Raw genomic sequence first — 14,321 nt, forward strand, 5'->3', positions numbered from 1 at the left:
TGATGATGATTGGAAGGATTGATGATAGGAGAATGTAAAGGGAGGTGGAAGTATGATGTAGGCTGGAGGTTGCGACGATGGAACGGTAAAGGATCCTGGAGGTAAGTGGTGAGGATGCGTAAGTATTTTGATCTGTGTGCGAAACGAGAGCTTCATCAGTTCCGAAGAACCGTAACCAAAAGGACACGACCCTAATAAAATTCTTCGTGGGTTTTTCGCTCAGATAATATACTCGAGACCGTGGTACACATTCCTTAGCGCGCACTCAACGCCCGTTCCGCGGTACGGCTGAAGTTGAGTCAAAACTTTCTTTGGGAACGTGCTCAGAACAATTCTTGTGCGCGTCATATCATTGCTCTGCTGGCCACGCTGGCTTTGCCATTTTGGTTCCCCATCGCGGTTTTGGGAGTGAGATCGATATACTTCTGGAGTGGGAATACTAGCAGCGCTACTCTAACGCCGCGCTTTGTGGGGGAGCAGCAGGGCACGAAGACCGTCAGCGGTAGCTCTCGGGAGCGTCCGCACCGTTGGCGAAGCCCCGCTAAAACGATGTTCGTGGGATTTGGAGTACCGTGGACGCTTGCGAAAGTGAAGTGGAACTTAAGAAGCAAGCCTTGGTAGGCAGTTGAGCTATCGATCTTGGACCCACGGAAAGACCTATCCAGGCTCAAAACCTCCCCCTATAAAGTTCGCCCGAGTCCCACTCCCTGATCGCCTCCAGCACATTTCTTCCCCTGTGCGCTTCGCACGGAATCTCACACATCACTATCATCATTCACCACTTCACAAAACCATCCATCATGAGCGGACCGCAGCGGTGAGTCCTACTCAGTCCCTCGACCCTGCATCGTCCTAACCTCGCACCAGAGCCTTGTCGCCCGACCACCCCCTACCCAGGCTACCCTCCTCTCCCATTATCCCCTCCACCATCAATACAGCCACCATCCCCGGGGGAGATGGCGCCTTTTTGTCCCCTCCCGGCGCCTTCAACCCCAGGCTCCTCCCCAACCCCAGGACCTTACCACCACTATCCGCCCTCTCGCTACCGGCGCACTGGCCCGTACCGCCTTCCTCCCCGCCCACGAGGGCGCTTCTGCCGTTGCCGCCAAGGGACCCCTTCCCGCTGGAGTGCTACTTCCGCCGCCCGCCGTCCGCAGCGATCGAGCAAGCCAGACGCATCCCGCCCCTGGTCCCATCAGCGCGAGCCCTGCCGGCCGACGCCACCTGGTCCACGCTGTCCGTTTTCCCGCCCCCGGAAGAGCTTCCAGAGCTCGAGTTCCACCTGCCGCTCCACGAGCGCCGGACGCAGACGTTTACCGAGGAGCAGATCGAGGAGTGGCGCCAGGGCGACTCGCGCCAGAGCCTCGCGGCCCAACGGGTCGAGCCTGATGCGTCGCTGCGGCTTGCGCCGCTGGAGTACCGCCTTCCGGCTGAGCAGCGGCCGCATTCTCCGGATGGGCTCGAGGCGCCGCGCCGCAGGGACACGCAGCAGACGGCCGTGGCCGGACCGTCGGAGGCGGCGTCAGCGGCGGCGGATATATGGTGGAAGGAGCTGCTGCCTCAGCCGGTTGAGCCGCCGGTGGTGATGGATGAGTCTGTTCGCTATGGGCTCGAGAAGTTGAGAAGGGGACGTCCGGCGAAGAAGGGGAGGGTTGCAAGGGTTAGGAGAGCGAGGCATCGACGCCCGCACAGGGAAGACTACATGGGGGACGTAGAAATGTCCGGGGCCTTACAGTAGTGTCGGCGACAAGGAGGAAGGGAGGGAAGATTGTAGGTCGGCCTCGGAGGGTTTGCACGAAGCTCTGGTGCAGGTGGGATGGTCGGCTGCCTTGGTCGTAGTTGTTGCCGGTGCAGGATAGAGCAGGAACCAGTGACTGGATCAGACGAGTCGGAGTACTCAATTTGTACGCAGCAGTTTATTCATGCCTCATGGCTTCCCTATACGCCCATAGTATTTCAGCCACGTGAGCTCCAGAAAAACCGCGAACGTGTTTCTGTACCTAGCCGCCGCAAAGGGCCTGCTATGTCACTTGTTCCCGCACCACCGAACGCATAAGCAGCAATAGCCTCGCCACGATTCTGCGAAACATTCATGATGCGCTGGTAATTTTGGACGTTGATGCCCAGTGACCGCAAAGCGAACAGAGCGCCCGAGGGACTCAACGGCTGTCGCTCATTCGTTCCCCGCAAGCAAACGGCGCGCGGGCCCGATCGACGGACATCGGACTCGAAAAAGCTTGATTTGACTTGCGTTTTCCCATGACTGTTTTCACGAGCAGAAACATGTTGTGCACAAGTGCGAAAGCGGTTTTGCATGTCAATCGTTGAGGCTTGCCTTGGGGACTTGTCAAATTGAACACCTAAGGTCATTGCTCTGCGGCTCAGGCTATGTCTGCATTGCTATCAACGACTCTTCTATGGGTCCAAAGCAAAGCTAGCTATACACTATACTGTGACTACATGATATGCGCGTAGTATGTACATGTCTAATGTGAGTATACTATTTCTTGAACGGCAAACTTTTGCAACGAGCAACCCGAAGCTGAAACAAACAATCTGCCGAGATAGATATGTACGATGCCGGAAAGCGAGCACTTGAGAGCCCCATAGCTCTGCTCATCCGTCTAAGGTTGCCGTGCCCTAGCATGTATGGCGTCGAGAAGCCGCAATGTACCGTCCCCTCGCCCCTTTCGTCGTCCCGATGACCGATCCGTCTTGTGCCGACCGCTCTACACGACGATTGCTGCGAAGCCAAGGCCCATCAACATCCACGAAAGCGCCAACGAGGCCTTGTTGCCAGCACCGTAGAACTGCGTCGGTGTGGGTAGGGGTGGGGGAAGAGTATAGTTGGCCAGGGTCGTGGAGGCGATGATCGACTCTGACGTGCTTGGGAGGGAAGCAGTCGTGCTGTTTGGGGCCAGAGTGAAGCTGGGCACAAGCGAGGTGATGGAGACGGTAGTAAGGACGGAAGAGGCAGAGGACACGGCAAGGGTGCTTGACACTGGAGAGACTTAGTATGGCACGGCAAGAGCGAGGAGCGTAGAGAGTCATACCTGTCGACAAGGAAGAGTTGGTTGGACCCCCCGGGATGGTGATCGTCGAAGTCCGCGTCCTGATGAAGGTCGGTGGGATGGAGGGGTAGACTGGAGGCGAAGCAATTGAAGACGAGAAGCCGGACGAAGTAGCTACTGAAGATGTAGAAGAGGAGGTTGGAACCGAGCTGGTCGAGGCAACCGATGAGCTTGCTGAAGCGGAGACGCTTGAACTGGCTGCCGTGGAGCTGACAGAAGCCGAGCTGGACGAGGCAGCACTGGACGAGTCAGCACTGGACGAAGCCGAGCTGGAAGAAGCCGGGGTGGACACAGCTGAGCTGATCGTCCACGAGGCGACGACGGTGGAGCTTGCTGAAGTTGAAATGGCCGGGCTAGAACTTGTCGAGGACGAGCTGACTGACGACGGGCTTGCCAGAGTCGAGCTGAGTGAAGCTGAGCTGGCTGACGAAGTGCTGACTGGTGAAGAGCTAGCTGATGGGGAGCTGACTGAAGAATAGCTCGGCAGTGCAGAACTTGTGGAGGTCATGCTCGGTGCAACAGAGCTCACCGAGATTGTGATGGTCGTTGGAATGGTAGCTACGGTCGTGGATGCCGGAACAGAGCTTGACGTGGGAGAGTCGATTGTGATTGTGGTCGAAGGAGTCGAAGTGTAGAAGAGGCTGCTCCAGTTGATGGTGCTCCAGTCGTATGAGGTCCAAGGGATTGTGCTCCATTCAACCTCAGTGGTGCGAGACGAGGTCAAAGTGATAGGGCAAAGGGTTGTTGAGATGGCAACCGTCTCAGTAACGATTGCTACTGGGGGAGACCGAAGCGGGCAGTCAGTGACCGTTGGGTGACAGCTGTATACGGTGTTGACCTGTGTGGTGTACACCGTCGAGGTCGAGATTGCTGGGATGACATCGACGAGGACGACAGTGACTATGCCGGTCGGCCTGGAGCCACCGATTTCTGGGGAGAGGGAACAGTGTCAGTATAGGGTCAACAAGTGAGGCACTGGAGAAACTTACGACGAGCATACTGGCGGAGGGCTGCAGCATTCTCTGTGAGGATGGTTAGTCGAGGTACGTCTTGAGAGCTCTTCCGACCTTTGTCGGCGTACCTTGAGGTGTTGCCATGCCATTGACGGCTGAGGCGGCCGAGGCCAGAAGGGCGGTGATCTTGAACAGCTGCATGTTGACTGTGGAGGATGCTGAAGGAAAGACTCTTCACAGGATGTAGTGTTGACTGGCAACTGTACAAGAAGAATGGGCTGGACGAGCGAAGAGTATGGGAGGTAACGAGCGAGCAAAGAAGTTGGGCTTGGATTGACTGTGGAAGAGAGAGGTTGAGGGAAGAGAAGGTCGAAGATGTAGTCAAGAAGTTCGCCAAGCGATGGGAGCCGGCAAGACCGTCGATGAGGAAGTTGCCCACGAAGAAGAAGTCGCGCCACCCCATGACGAAGGAAACCAGCGCACCGAGCATCGCCACCAGCCTCTGAGGCTCAATGGGCATCACGCACGCCGAAGCCTCACCACGAGCGCAATTGCGGTTTCACGCACCAAGTCTAGGATGAGTATCACTTCACGTCGACGAGCACGAGATGAGGACGCAGATGCTAGAGGGAAGTTGTGCATTGCTTCCACATCTCGTCAAAGTAGCATGGCTTGCGACATGAAGCTTCCACCATCTGAAGCATTGGGGCATCTGACCTCACTCGCAACGCAAGATCTACCTACGGTTGAAGGCAAATCTCATAGTCCAAGCAGCTGGGGGTGGTCAGGTTTCTTAAACTCAATTGCGGCTGCGATGCTTCGTTCCCGTCCGTTTGGCAGTGGTGTTTTCTTCTACGTCCCAACGGAGGTTCCCACCCATCACAGTCGGGATTGCGCCAAGTGGTGAAAGGGTGAAGGGGTGAAGGGGGGAAGGGCTTCATCTGGGCAGGTGCGCCCCAGTACCTGCAGCCAGCCTGCATGATGCAGATCTGTGCAACCCGGCATTGCACCTGAAACATTGTCCCGTTGCACTGCTCTACTGCTCCCATTACCTACCGGACGCCGATTGCACTTGGGCAACTGCTGGCGGGGAGATGACTGGCTCTTGCTCTGCGCTGGCTGCGTTCGCCCGCAGCTGCCGTCCACTTTCCCACCTACCCAGGTACCGTTGCTGCGCACAACAGGAGGCTTGGCGGGACCCAACCGTGCTTAAATTCTACCTCCCCCCCACCTCCATTCTTCCTTTCTCCCACATCACTCACAACTCTCAGCATCAGCTACCGCAAGTGAGCTTTCCCACAGCCCTCGCCCATTCTTCACTTCCTCGAGCACATCACTGACGTCCTCTTTCTCTCTCGCAGCATCCAACGCCGCACAGCATCAACTACTAGCTCTCTCCGCGACATCTTACACCAAACCATCCTCTACACCAACATCAGCCAAAATGCACGGCTCAAAGATCGCCCTCATGGGCGTCGGCCTCGTCGCCTCTGTCGCAGCTGGTACGTCTCAACATCTTCACACGACAAGCCTCGCTCGTCGCTGACTGTCACTCGCAGGCAATCTCGCTCCCCGTCAGGCTGGTACGCGTCTCTTCGATCGTACTCCCCACAGCACCTCGTTGAACGGCACTCTCATCTACATCGACAAGTCAATTGGTAGTGCCAATTCACCGAGGCTGCATCTCATACTTCTCCGTATCTTAGCCCGCTTGCCTTCCACGCTAACCTTTGGCTGCTCACTCAGAGACCGTCACCATCACCGTGACCCACGAGACAATTCCTGCATGGTGCGTTAGCACTCCGGTCATCCCGGTTGCTCCTCCGACCAGCGCTGCTCCCGTCACTTCTGCTACCCCTGCCGTCCCTGTCCCTGGCACTTCTGGCGCCGCCACCAGTGCTCCTCCAGCCGTCGGCACTAGCGAAGCTCCCGCTCCGCCAGCTTCTTCTCCTGCCAGCGTCGCCCCACCGGCCTCGTCAAGCACCGCCGGCGCAGGCACCACGTCCGCAGCTACCGCTTCAACCACCCGGGCCCCGACCTCTTCGGCCCCAGCCTCTTCTGCCCCAGCCAGCGCTTCGCCCCCCGCACCGGCTGAGAGCAGCCCGCTTCCCTCCAACGACGCCGTCACCAAGTCCGCCATGACCGGCTTCGCCATGGTCTGCGTCCTCGGCAGCGCCCTCTTCGTGAGCCTCGTCTAGACAGTTCGACTTCTCAGCATGAGCGTTTTCTGCTGCAAGGGTTGTGCAGGGTTGAATGCATGGAGGATATAATGGTAATGGGCGATATGATGGAGGGACTTGGGGCGACTGGATACTCTGGTTATTCTGCGACGCTTAGCATCTTCGCGGCGTGCGCACTCGGACATAGCTGTAAAACTCTGTGGTGGCTGCTTTCACTTCTGCATACTTCGGGGGGAGGGCCGGCTTGAGCTAGGTAGCAATTGAAGGCTTGAGTCATCCAGACTGCGCATCATTGACTTTCGAGGTCTTATCTGTGACTCCCAAGCCCTTTCCACTACCGTCAAGCCACCCAGCATTTGCTCAGCGCATCTCTTATCTGGATCAAAAAGTTCCCTGCGCTCCCAACAAGCCTTCGAGCATTTCCATGATCCAGCGCGGGTACCTTGCATTGGCGCTGGCGCCATCTCCCTAGCGCTTCCCAACCGGGAACATCAAACAGGGATCTCGGGTATCTAGAACGCACTGACGTTGGCTGGAGATGCATGAGACTCATCGCGTGCATATCAATCTGCACAAGAAGTCCACATCATTCGAACTGCAGCACGCAGTCTATGCAGTTTACCCTGTACGACTACGAACTAGACCCCCTGCAATCTCTCGAGCCAACGGCAACGAGGGCATCACTCCACTAACGACTGAGAATCGATGTTTTCTCGCTTTGCGATGCGCGGCGGCCCAGTTACGGCTGGGCGAGACGGCGATCCGGGATATCGATCTGCGTTCCTGAAAGCCGGAACTCGGGGCCTAAGGCTGAGGACGTGAGGACAGAAAAGGAGAGGCTGGTGGAGGGGAACGCGGTGTGCAGGGATGCAGATGGAGCTGTCATGTCGTGCGCCCTCGGCTCGACACACACACACACTCACTCGTGGTGCCGGATGGAGAGGGCATTGCAGCAACGTAGGTAATCTCCCGCGGCCATGCACGGCAGCGTTGGGAGAACCGTCAGGCTTCACGCGTGCGGTGAGGGCGATGAGTAACCGGACACGGCGGTAGATGGAAGTCGGTGTCCTTGATGAATTCGGCAATCTTCTCTTAACAATTCACGCATTGCCGCTTTGTCATCGCAGGAGTTGGACTGAATATGGTGGAGCTGAGACTTTCCCAATGATGCATTCGAAGTGTTGTCGGTTCAAAGGCTTGACTTGGGATGAGAACGGGATTGGTCGAGTTTGTGTCTGAGATGGACTGGCAATAGTAACCAAGCTTGGAGTCTAGGCCATTCTTTTTCATCCCCCGATGCAGACGCCATTCCATGCAGTAGAATGTATACCAGACGGCCCGTACTTGTCCTCCCCTCCCATAGGTAAATACGCCACGACACGACTATATACACATATGGACCTCATTTCTCACATAGCCCGCCTCAGTAGCCACCAGCGCTCATCTGGATGGCAAAGCCAAGAGGGCAACCCTCTCACGCGTCCTCTGTGCTGTCCTCAGCGCAGACAGGACACCCGCCTTTCAGTGCCTTCCCAATGACATGCGCGTGCGAGACTTTCGGCCCAACGCTGCGGGAGCTGTACCCATAGCTGTCGTCATCAGCTGAGGCGTTGATGGGAGAGAAGTCGGGTAGGATGCAGGCCAGATGATAGACGTGTCCGCAGGCGAAGCCGATGAGTGTGTCTTTCTCTGAACATAAGGTTAGATTTTGCATCTAGCGGGGCTGCTGAAGAGCGGCAAGCAATGCGAGGACAGCGACGTGGGGGAGGCAGAGTAGAAGAGAAGGGAACGCAAGACTCACCATCATCCGCAAAGGCCAGGTCACACTGAACACAATGTCCCGGCTCCGCCCTCTTCTTCCTGCGCTTCTCATCCATTTCCGTCCCCTTGAGCGGCGGCGGGACCGGCACTTCCACGTTCTCAACCCCCACGTCCACGTGCTCCGGCTCCTGGTGCACGATCTCGAACTTCACGCCCCTGACCCGTCCTTTCCGGAGCAGCTCCATTCGCACCGCAACCTCCCCTCTCAACACCCTCGCCACGCCCTCACTAATGGACACCTGAATCTCATACTCTCTTACCATGCGCCCGATGCCCTCTCGCAGGCCCTCTATTTCGAGACCTTCGGGGATGCGTCGAACTAGATCAATGGGGTTGATGGCCGTGCCGACTTCCTCGAGCAGGCCGCGTATGAAGCGCGGCTTGTCCATGGAGTAGGAGAGCAGGTCGTCCCAGAGATCGGGATCTTGCTGGGATTTGCAGAATGCGATTGCGGCGGTTACGTCGGAGAGGGAGGATGTCAGGAGGTAGAGGGCGCGTTTTGTTTGGCCGGTTTTGCTAAGGAGGTATCTGTCCCAACGTCAGAATTCTTAAATCACCCGCAATGATCATAGTGAAGGAAGGAGTGAAGATGGACTTACACCAGCTCCGGTATATATTGCCTTGTCTCGCATACCGCAATCGCCTTTTCCGGATCATAGCTGGAAGCGGATGACCTGAGAAACTCGCCAAGCAGCGGCTGATCGTACTCCGCCAGTAGCTCGACTGCCAAGTCCCCAAACTCTTCGACCAAAGTCTTGCCCTCGGTAGCGATCCTCTCCGTGCCCCTTCCGAACTCTGTCTCGCTGCCCGTCCCCTTCCACAGCGCTCGGAGGTAGAAGAACAGGAACGGCTGATACGACGGCCCCTTCTCCTGCAGCTGCTCGACGACAACATGCGGCCGTACAATACCCTGATACGCCTCATCGACAAGGAGACGCATAGCCTCCGAGCTCGCCTCTTCCAGCTCACTCAGCGGCGCAGACTCCATCTGCTCCTTCGAGACCCTTAGCAGCACAAAGCCCGGAATATCGTCCGCCACGGCCGCAAGGAGGTGATAGTCGCGGATGATACTCATGGCGGCATCCGCATTCTGCAGCCGGATATAGCACCTCAGCGCCTCCTTCGGCCGGTTGTCCGCCAGATACAGCTTGGCGAGCGCTTCCGTCAGGATCCGCCAATCGCGGCCTCTTTCCCCGCCTTCGACGCTGTTCTCCGTGACGTCCCCCGCGTGGAGCTTATCCTCAATAGCATTGATCACGCTGCCAATGTCGAATAGCTCCGGATCCCACTGCTCCAGCAGGTCTCTGAGTCGTAGCCTATCATTGATGATGTAGTGGCCGAGTACAACCTCGTATACCAAGCTTGGTAGTGGTGGCGTGAGTGGTTTTTTAGGGATGTATGGTGTGATGTCGTCGAATTTTCCCGCCTGCGCAAACGTCCATACCCAGTGCTCCCATCTCGAGGAGGTGCCGAGTACGCGTCCGGCTACTTTGCCCGCGGCTGCCCAGTCACCCGCTGAGACAAGCTGCTGGACCCAGAGATCGCCGATGCGGCGTTTTTCTTTCTCGACGGCGGAATTATGAGCGCGGCTGGCGGCTGCTGTGGCTGAGACGGTCGTCTGGGACGCGGTGGCGTCATCGGCGAAGAAGTCTGCGAGGCTCTGGCGCGTCTTGGAGGGCGTGCTGGCGGGTGAGGAATCTGCGTCTCTGTCCGCTGTGGAAACGACATCCGGATGCTTCTCGATGAGCTCCCATGCGTCCTTGTACTTCTCGTGTTCGAGGAGCCAAGCGAGATGGTCGGAGCGGTCTCGCTTGACTGCTAGAACGCAGTCATACGGACTCTGGATGAAAATCTTGAGACCGGGGCTGATAGTTGCGGGGTGTGGCTCCTGTGGTTTCCGGCCGGCGAGGGACGCTTTGCCTGCGCTGGCTGAGCCAGCAGGCGAGGATGACTTTGCGTTTTCACCGCTGTTGGGCAGGCTGATGATGCTTGCGCCAGAGCTGAAGATGCGAGTCGCGCTGACGCCTGCGTCCCAGAGACCGCCTCCAATGGCTTCTAGAGCGCCACGTTGGGCTGGAGTGATGTTCGTTGGTACTGGCGGTACATACAGCGTACTGAGATGATAATCGGCGCCTGAAAGTGACTCAAACCGGCTCACAGTCAGTGTGTCATCGTCGACGACTAGTTTGCTGGCGACATCGACTAGTCGTACTTCAGGCTGAAGCCCATTCTGTCGATGGTGAACGCCTTTTCGTGGCGTCGTCTGTACAGAGGTGGGGATCGGATTATTATCGTCGTCGCGTGTGCGGTAAGCAAGTACAAGAAGCAAAGAAGGGGTATAGAGCGATAACCCAGAGACAATGCAGTCATTGAACCGTAAGCTGAGAAAATGAATGTCAGCTGTTCGGCCACGGCTTGTTCGAAGCCTTTAACTCACAAACGCAAAACCTCCGCGCTGCCCACAGTCCTCTCCCCAACGTTCTTTCCAGTACCAGCCCCACCGGGATCTACCTGAATTACCCAGGCGGCGTCTCCCCATCCTACTACCAGCTTCTCGAGACGTTTCTTCGCGTTGGAGACCTTGCGTGTGCCAGCGGTTTTGTCAGGTGACCCGTTCGAGACAGGGGAATCATCATTGTCCGACTCAAGGTTGCTATCATTGATCCACTCAGCGCGCGCTTTCCACACCCCTGCCATGTCTTCCCAACCTTTTCGATTTGGTCGGTCAACGTGGGCGATGCGCTTCCAAGCTGATTCGCTATCCGCACTGTCGAGTCGGATGTTCGATCGCATGATCTTGATGCCCTGCTCGTTTACCCAGACAACATATTTGCCGGTCAGGGACCACTTGATGGTGCTAATACTACCCTCGCCAGAATGTAGTACCGTGTCCCTCCCAGTGTTCGACCCGAGGCCAATGGACCCGAGCCATCCGGAGGCAGCCGCTGCTGGACTGTTCGTGTTCGCGTTGGCGCTCACACCAGGTCGGCCGCCGGTCGTGAGTATCAGGCTTCCTGCTAGGCCGCCTGACAGGTAGCTTCGGTCGCTCTTGAACTCTGGAGAGAGCGCCACGGTCTGTACAGGCCTCGCGAAATTCCGCAACATGACATCCTTCGAGTCCACCAGAGACTGCACGCACACGTGTCCATCGATTGAAGAAGTCGCTATGTATATTGAGTTTGACGGCGTCGCGGGGATGGCTGGCTGCTGCTTGGGCGTCCGAGGCGAGGCTATGGCAGCGTTGTTCGTTGAAGGCGCTCTTACAGGCGTAGCGGGGGCTTCTGTGACGGTTCTGGCGAGGGCTTCTGGCCTGGTATTAGGAGCAGGTGGAAAAGGCGAGACTGATACCGCGGTGACAGATGCTGTATGTGCGCGGTAAAGTTTGAGGGGTACGAAGGACGGTAATGCTAGGACATTCTGCGGCCGCTTAGCAGGAGCTTCGAGAGCAGGTGGAAGTCAAGATGCTCACTATGTTGCCGTTATGCGTGCCAATAATCTATAAACTTTCAGTCTTCTCTTCCATCGCGTAACTTGCGTAGCAGCATTGCGGAAGCTCCGAAGGATATCCTGCGTACCATTTTGTCCCCAGCTACCATGGACGCGCTTGTTGCATCTCCGCCGCGGTATACCGACGCCAGATTACCCGTCAGCCGGGTGTACTTGAGCTTTGGCTCATCCTCCTCTTCGTCGTCCACCTCATTGTCTTCGTCCACTTCCCCATTGTGGGCGGGGTCTGCTGGCGCATGGTGGTGATGGTGGTGCTCAACCGCTGTCGTCTCCTCATGCTCGTCCTTTTCCGCAGCCATGCTGCTTCCATGAGCTGCGGTCCGTCCGGGGCTCGGCGGGTAGGAAAGGCCAGATTGTTATCGACTTCGCTGCATTGTTGTATACAAGGCGTTCCTTGAAGCTCCAGGGCTGGCGTGAAGGTGGTGACGACGGGAGCTCTCGGTGATGTCGTCGGCGGCAAGGCCCGCTGCGGAACCATGCAAAAGCCCGGAGGTTGACAGCTGGAGCCTCAAAACGTTTGTGACAGCTGCTTGAATCCGAGATTTAGGCCCCACGCTGTCAGCACTTTCACTCCGCATACAATGCCAACGCTCTGCTGGCGATGCAGACAGTCCAGCGGCATGCCGCGCACACCATCTTGAAAAGACGGGCACTGGGCCTGTCAAGCCGGCCGAGCACTGCACTTCGATTAAGCTCTATAAGAAGTCCAACCCCCCGGCATTCGCAACTAGTCGGCGCACAACAACCTTTCAGCTCATCCGCTATCTTGTTCAAAAAGCAACCTCAGCAGCAGCCGCAGCATCCGGAGGCCCCCGATGGCGCACAGGAGCAGCTGGGCCGGAAGCCATCACGGGCGTCAGTGGGAAAGACGTCCCTCAGAAGAGTAGCAGTGGAGGCAGAACGTTCAAGAGCAGGCTTCATCAAGAGGGTTGGGAGGACCCGCTATGTTGATCCAGAGGTCGAAACGAAAGTAAGTACCAACAACAAGGCATGCTCCCGCACCTCTTTGACATCTTCACCTCCAGACAATCACCGCGTACTGCGCCGCAGAACAGTACAACGTCTCTGTTGTTGCCCGTCTGGTGGAGTCTCATGGCTTCGTGCTCGATCCATACCAGACCGGGCTCTACCCGCAGGTTGTACACATCCAGACAGCGAATACGCCCTCTTTGGGCGCCGGGGACATCTTCATTTTCCCCTCTGGCACAGTGGTAGCATGGAACACGCCTGAGAAGGTAGCCTTCCACCTGGTCACCAAGATTCTCTCTCCCGCAGCAGAAGGCTCCCACCTGCACTTGGTCGAGACCGAGGACTTTGGCTACCTCGAGGACCCTCAGAAGGAATGGAGTAGCATCATCGGCGACACCATCATCCTGGGCACGAAGTCTCCCGATTCATCCGAGCGCAACACCGAACCAACTCAAGACGACAACACCGCCAGCGCGAAACCCGAAGACAAGCCCCTACAAAACCGCGAAGTCGACACCATCCTCGCCAAAATCGCATTTTCTTCTGGCCTCGCCCGCTCCACGAAGCTCGCTGTGCTCGAAACCCTCTTAAGCAGCTACTTCGACTCCACCCGCAGCATCCCGACCAGTCTCTCGCGCGGCTCCCGCCTCCCCTTCACCCGCTCATTCATCCTGCGCAAAACAGGCGAGCTGCTCAGCATCCGCGCGCAGCTGAATCTTTACTCCGAGCTCACGGACTCACTCCCCGACCTCTTCTGGGACAGCCGGCATGAGCTCGGATTAGAGGGCTACTACGACGACGTGGGCCGTGCCCTGGATGTCGGCGTGCGGATCAAGACGCTCAATGAGAAGATGGACTATGCGCAGGAGATTGCCAGCGTGCTACGGGAGCGGCTGAGCGAGAAGCATGGGCTGCTGTTGGAGTGGGGCATCATTGCGCTGATCTCGATTGAGGTTGCGTTCGAGTTGAGAAGGCTTTGGAAGGAGAGAAAGGAGCATGATGATCCGGACAGCACGGAGATGCTCCTGCGGAGGTTTCTCAAAGCCGCGATTGCGAAGGGGGAAAGCACCTGAATGGGGAACTGGCGCTGATGTGTGAGAGGCACTTACCACTCGACTCTTGTTTTTATATTGATACCCCGCTCCAGCGAAGATAGGTTCGTCTTCTGTACATACAACACTAGATCTCCACCCTCTCCATCATGGACCGTCACCACCTCCGTGGTGATAAAGACTCTGCAAGACATGAGTACTCTAGCAAGCATAGATAACAGACGACTCAACGGTCCAGTTCTTGGCGGAGATGGGCGGTAGACTTCGCAAGAGCCCTGTTGTTCCTACGTTCTTGTACATCAGGCGGCATGCTACGGTCTCTTCAGAGACCGGCTTGATTGCCCACTCCACCCATTCGAAAGGCTCTCTTGTGTGCAGAATCTGTGCAAGCGAGAAAAATATTAAACTCTGGGCTCAGTCGTCTGAGCGCCAACAGTCCAGGGAAGAGGGCAGACGGGGCGATTCCAGAATAGAACAGCTGCAGACACGAGGCTTAAAGATGCGAACCGGCTAGTGAAGATGAAAGTGCGGGAGCAACTGGCTCTACCACATCAAAGATTGACTATCAGCTCCTCTCACCTCTTGAAACACAGACCGACGCCAGTCGGTTATCCCAACACGTGATGAATCTAACCCTCGCATGGATGTGCGGTCCTCCCCGTTGCAATGACCAGACCGTCTACCCAAACCCCACCCGAGAACGCCGAATAGACATGCCTTAGACCCGGCATCCGTAAACGCAGAGGTCACGCCTCGAGGGATACTCAA

The 14,321-nt window shown here is 57.1% G+C and overlaps 5 protein-coding genes across 5 annotated transcripts; 3 read left to right on the top strand and 2 right to left on the bottom strand.

The window, feature by feature from the left end:
• Positions 1 to 800: 800 nt before the first annotated feature.
• On the top strand, positions 801 to 1,738 carry W97_06180 (uncharacterized protein; the record flags this gene model as incomplete). Its single annotated transcript, XM_007784190.1, has 2 exons — positions 801 to 817; positions 868 to 1,738. The coding sequence occupies 2 exons, from the start codon at positions 801 to 803 to the stop codon at positions 1,736 to 1,738; spliced, it is 888 nt and encodes a 295-aa protein (XP_007782380.1).
• Positions 1,739 to 2,729: 991 nt separating this feature from the next.
• W97_06181 (uncharacterized protein) lies at positions 2,730 to 4,225 on the bottom strand (the record flags this gene model as incomplete). Its single annotated transcript, XM_007784191.1, has 5 exons — positions 2,730 to 2,994; positions 3,054 to 3,310; positions 3,364 to 4,001; positions 4,061 to 4,093; positions 4,153 to 4,225. 5 exons carry the CDS (start codon positions 4,223 to 4,225, stop codon positions 2,730 to 2,732), a joined length of 1,266 nt encoding a protein of 421 aa, XP_007782381.1.
• Positions 4,226 to 5,468: 1,243 nt separating this feature from the next.
• Positions 5,469 to 6,222, top strand: W97_06182 (uncharacterized protein; the record flags this gene model as incomplete). Its single annotated transcript, XM_007784192.1, has 3 exons — positions 5,469 to 5,526; positions 5,584 to 5,682; positions 5,771 to 6,222. The coding sequence occupies 3 exons, from the start codon at positions 5,469 to 5,471 to the stop codon at positions 6,220 to 6,222; spliced, it is 609 nt and encodes a 202-aa protein (XP_007782382.1).
• A 1,456-nt stretch (positions 6,223 to 7,678) lies between these two features.
• Positions 7,679 to 11,831, bottom strand: W97_06183 (uncharacterized protein; the record flags this gene model as incomplete). Its single annotated transcript, XM_007784193.1, has 6 exons — positions 7,679 to 7,893; positions 8,006 to 8,553; positions 8,625 to 10,406; positions 10,463 to 11,442; positions 11,495 to 11,521; positions 11,601 to 11,831. 6 exons carry the CDS (start codon positions 11,829 to 11,831, stop codon positions 7,679 to 7,681), a joined length of 3,783 nt encoding a protein of 1,260 aa, XP_007782383.1.
• Positions 11,832 to 12,133: 302 nt separating this feature from the next.
• Positions 12,134 to 13,574, top strand: W97_06184 (uncharacterized protein; the record flags this gene model as incomplete). Its single annotated transcript, XM_007784194.1, has 2 exons — positions 12,134 to 12,502; positions 12,558 to 13,574. The coding sequence occupies 2 exons, from the start codon at positions 12,134 to 12,136 to the stop codon at positions 13,572 to 13,574; spliced, it is 1,386 nt and encodes a 461-aa protein (XP_007782384.1).
• Positions 13,575 to 14,321: the final 747 nt, after the last annotated feature.

This window comes from Coniosporium apollinis (assembly GCF_000281105.1).
Source record: "Coniosporium apollinis CBS 100218 chromosome Unknown supercont1.31, whole genome shotgun sequence".
Lineage (NCBI taxonomy): Eukaryota > Fungi > Ascomycota > Dothideomycetes > Coniosporium > Coniosporium apollinis.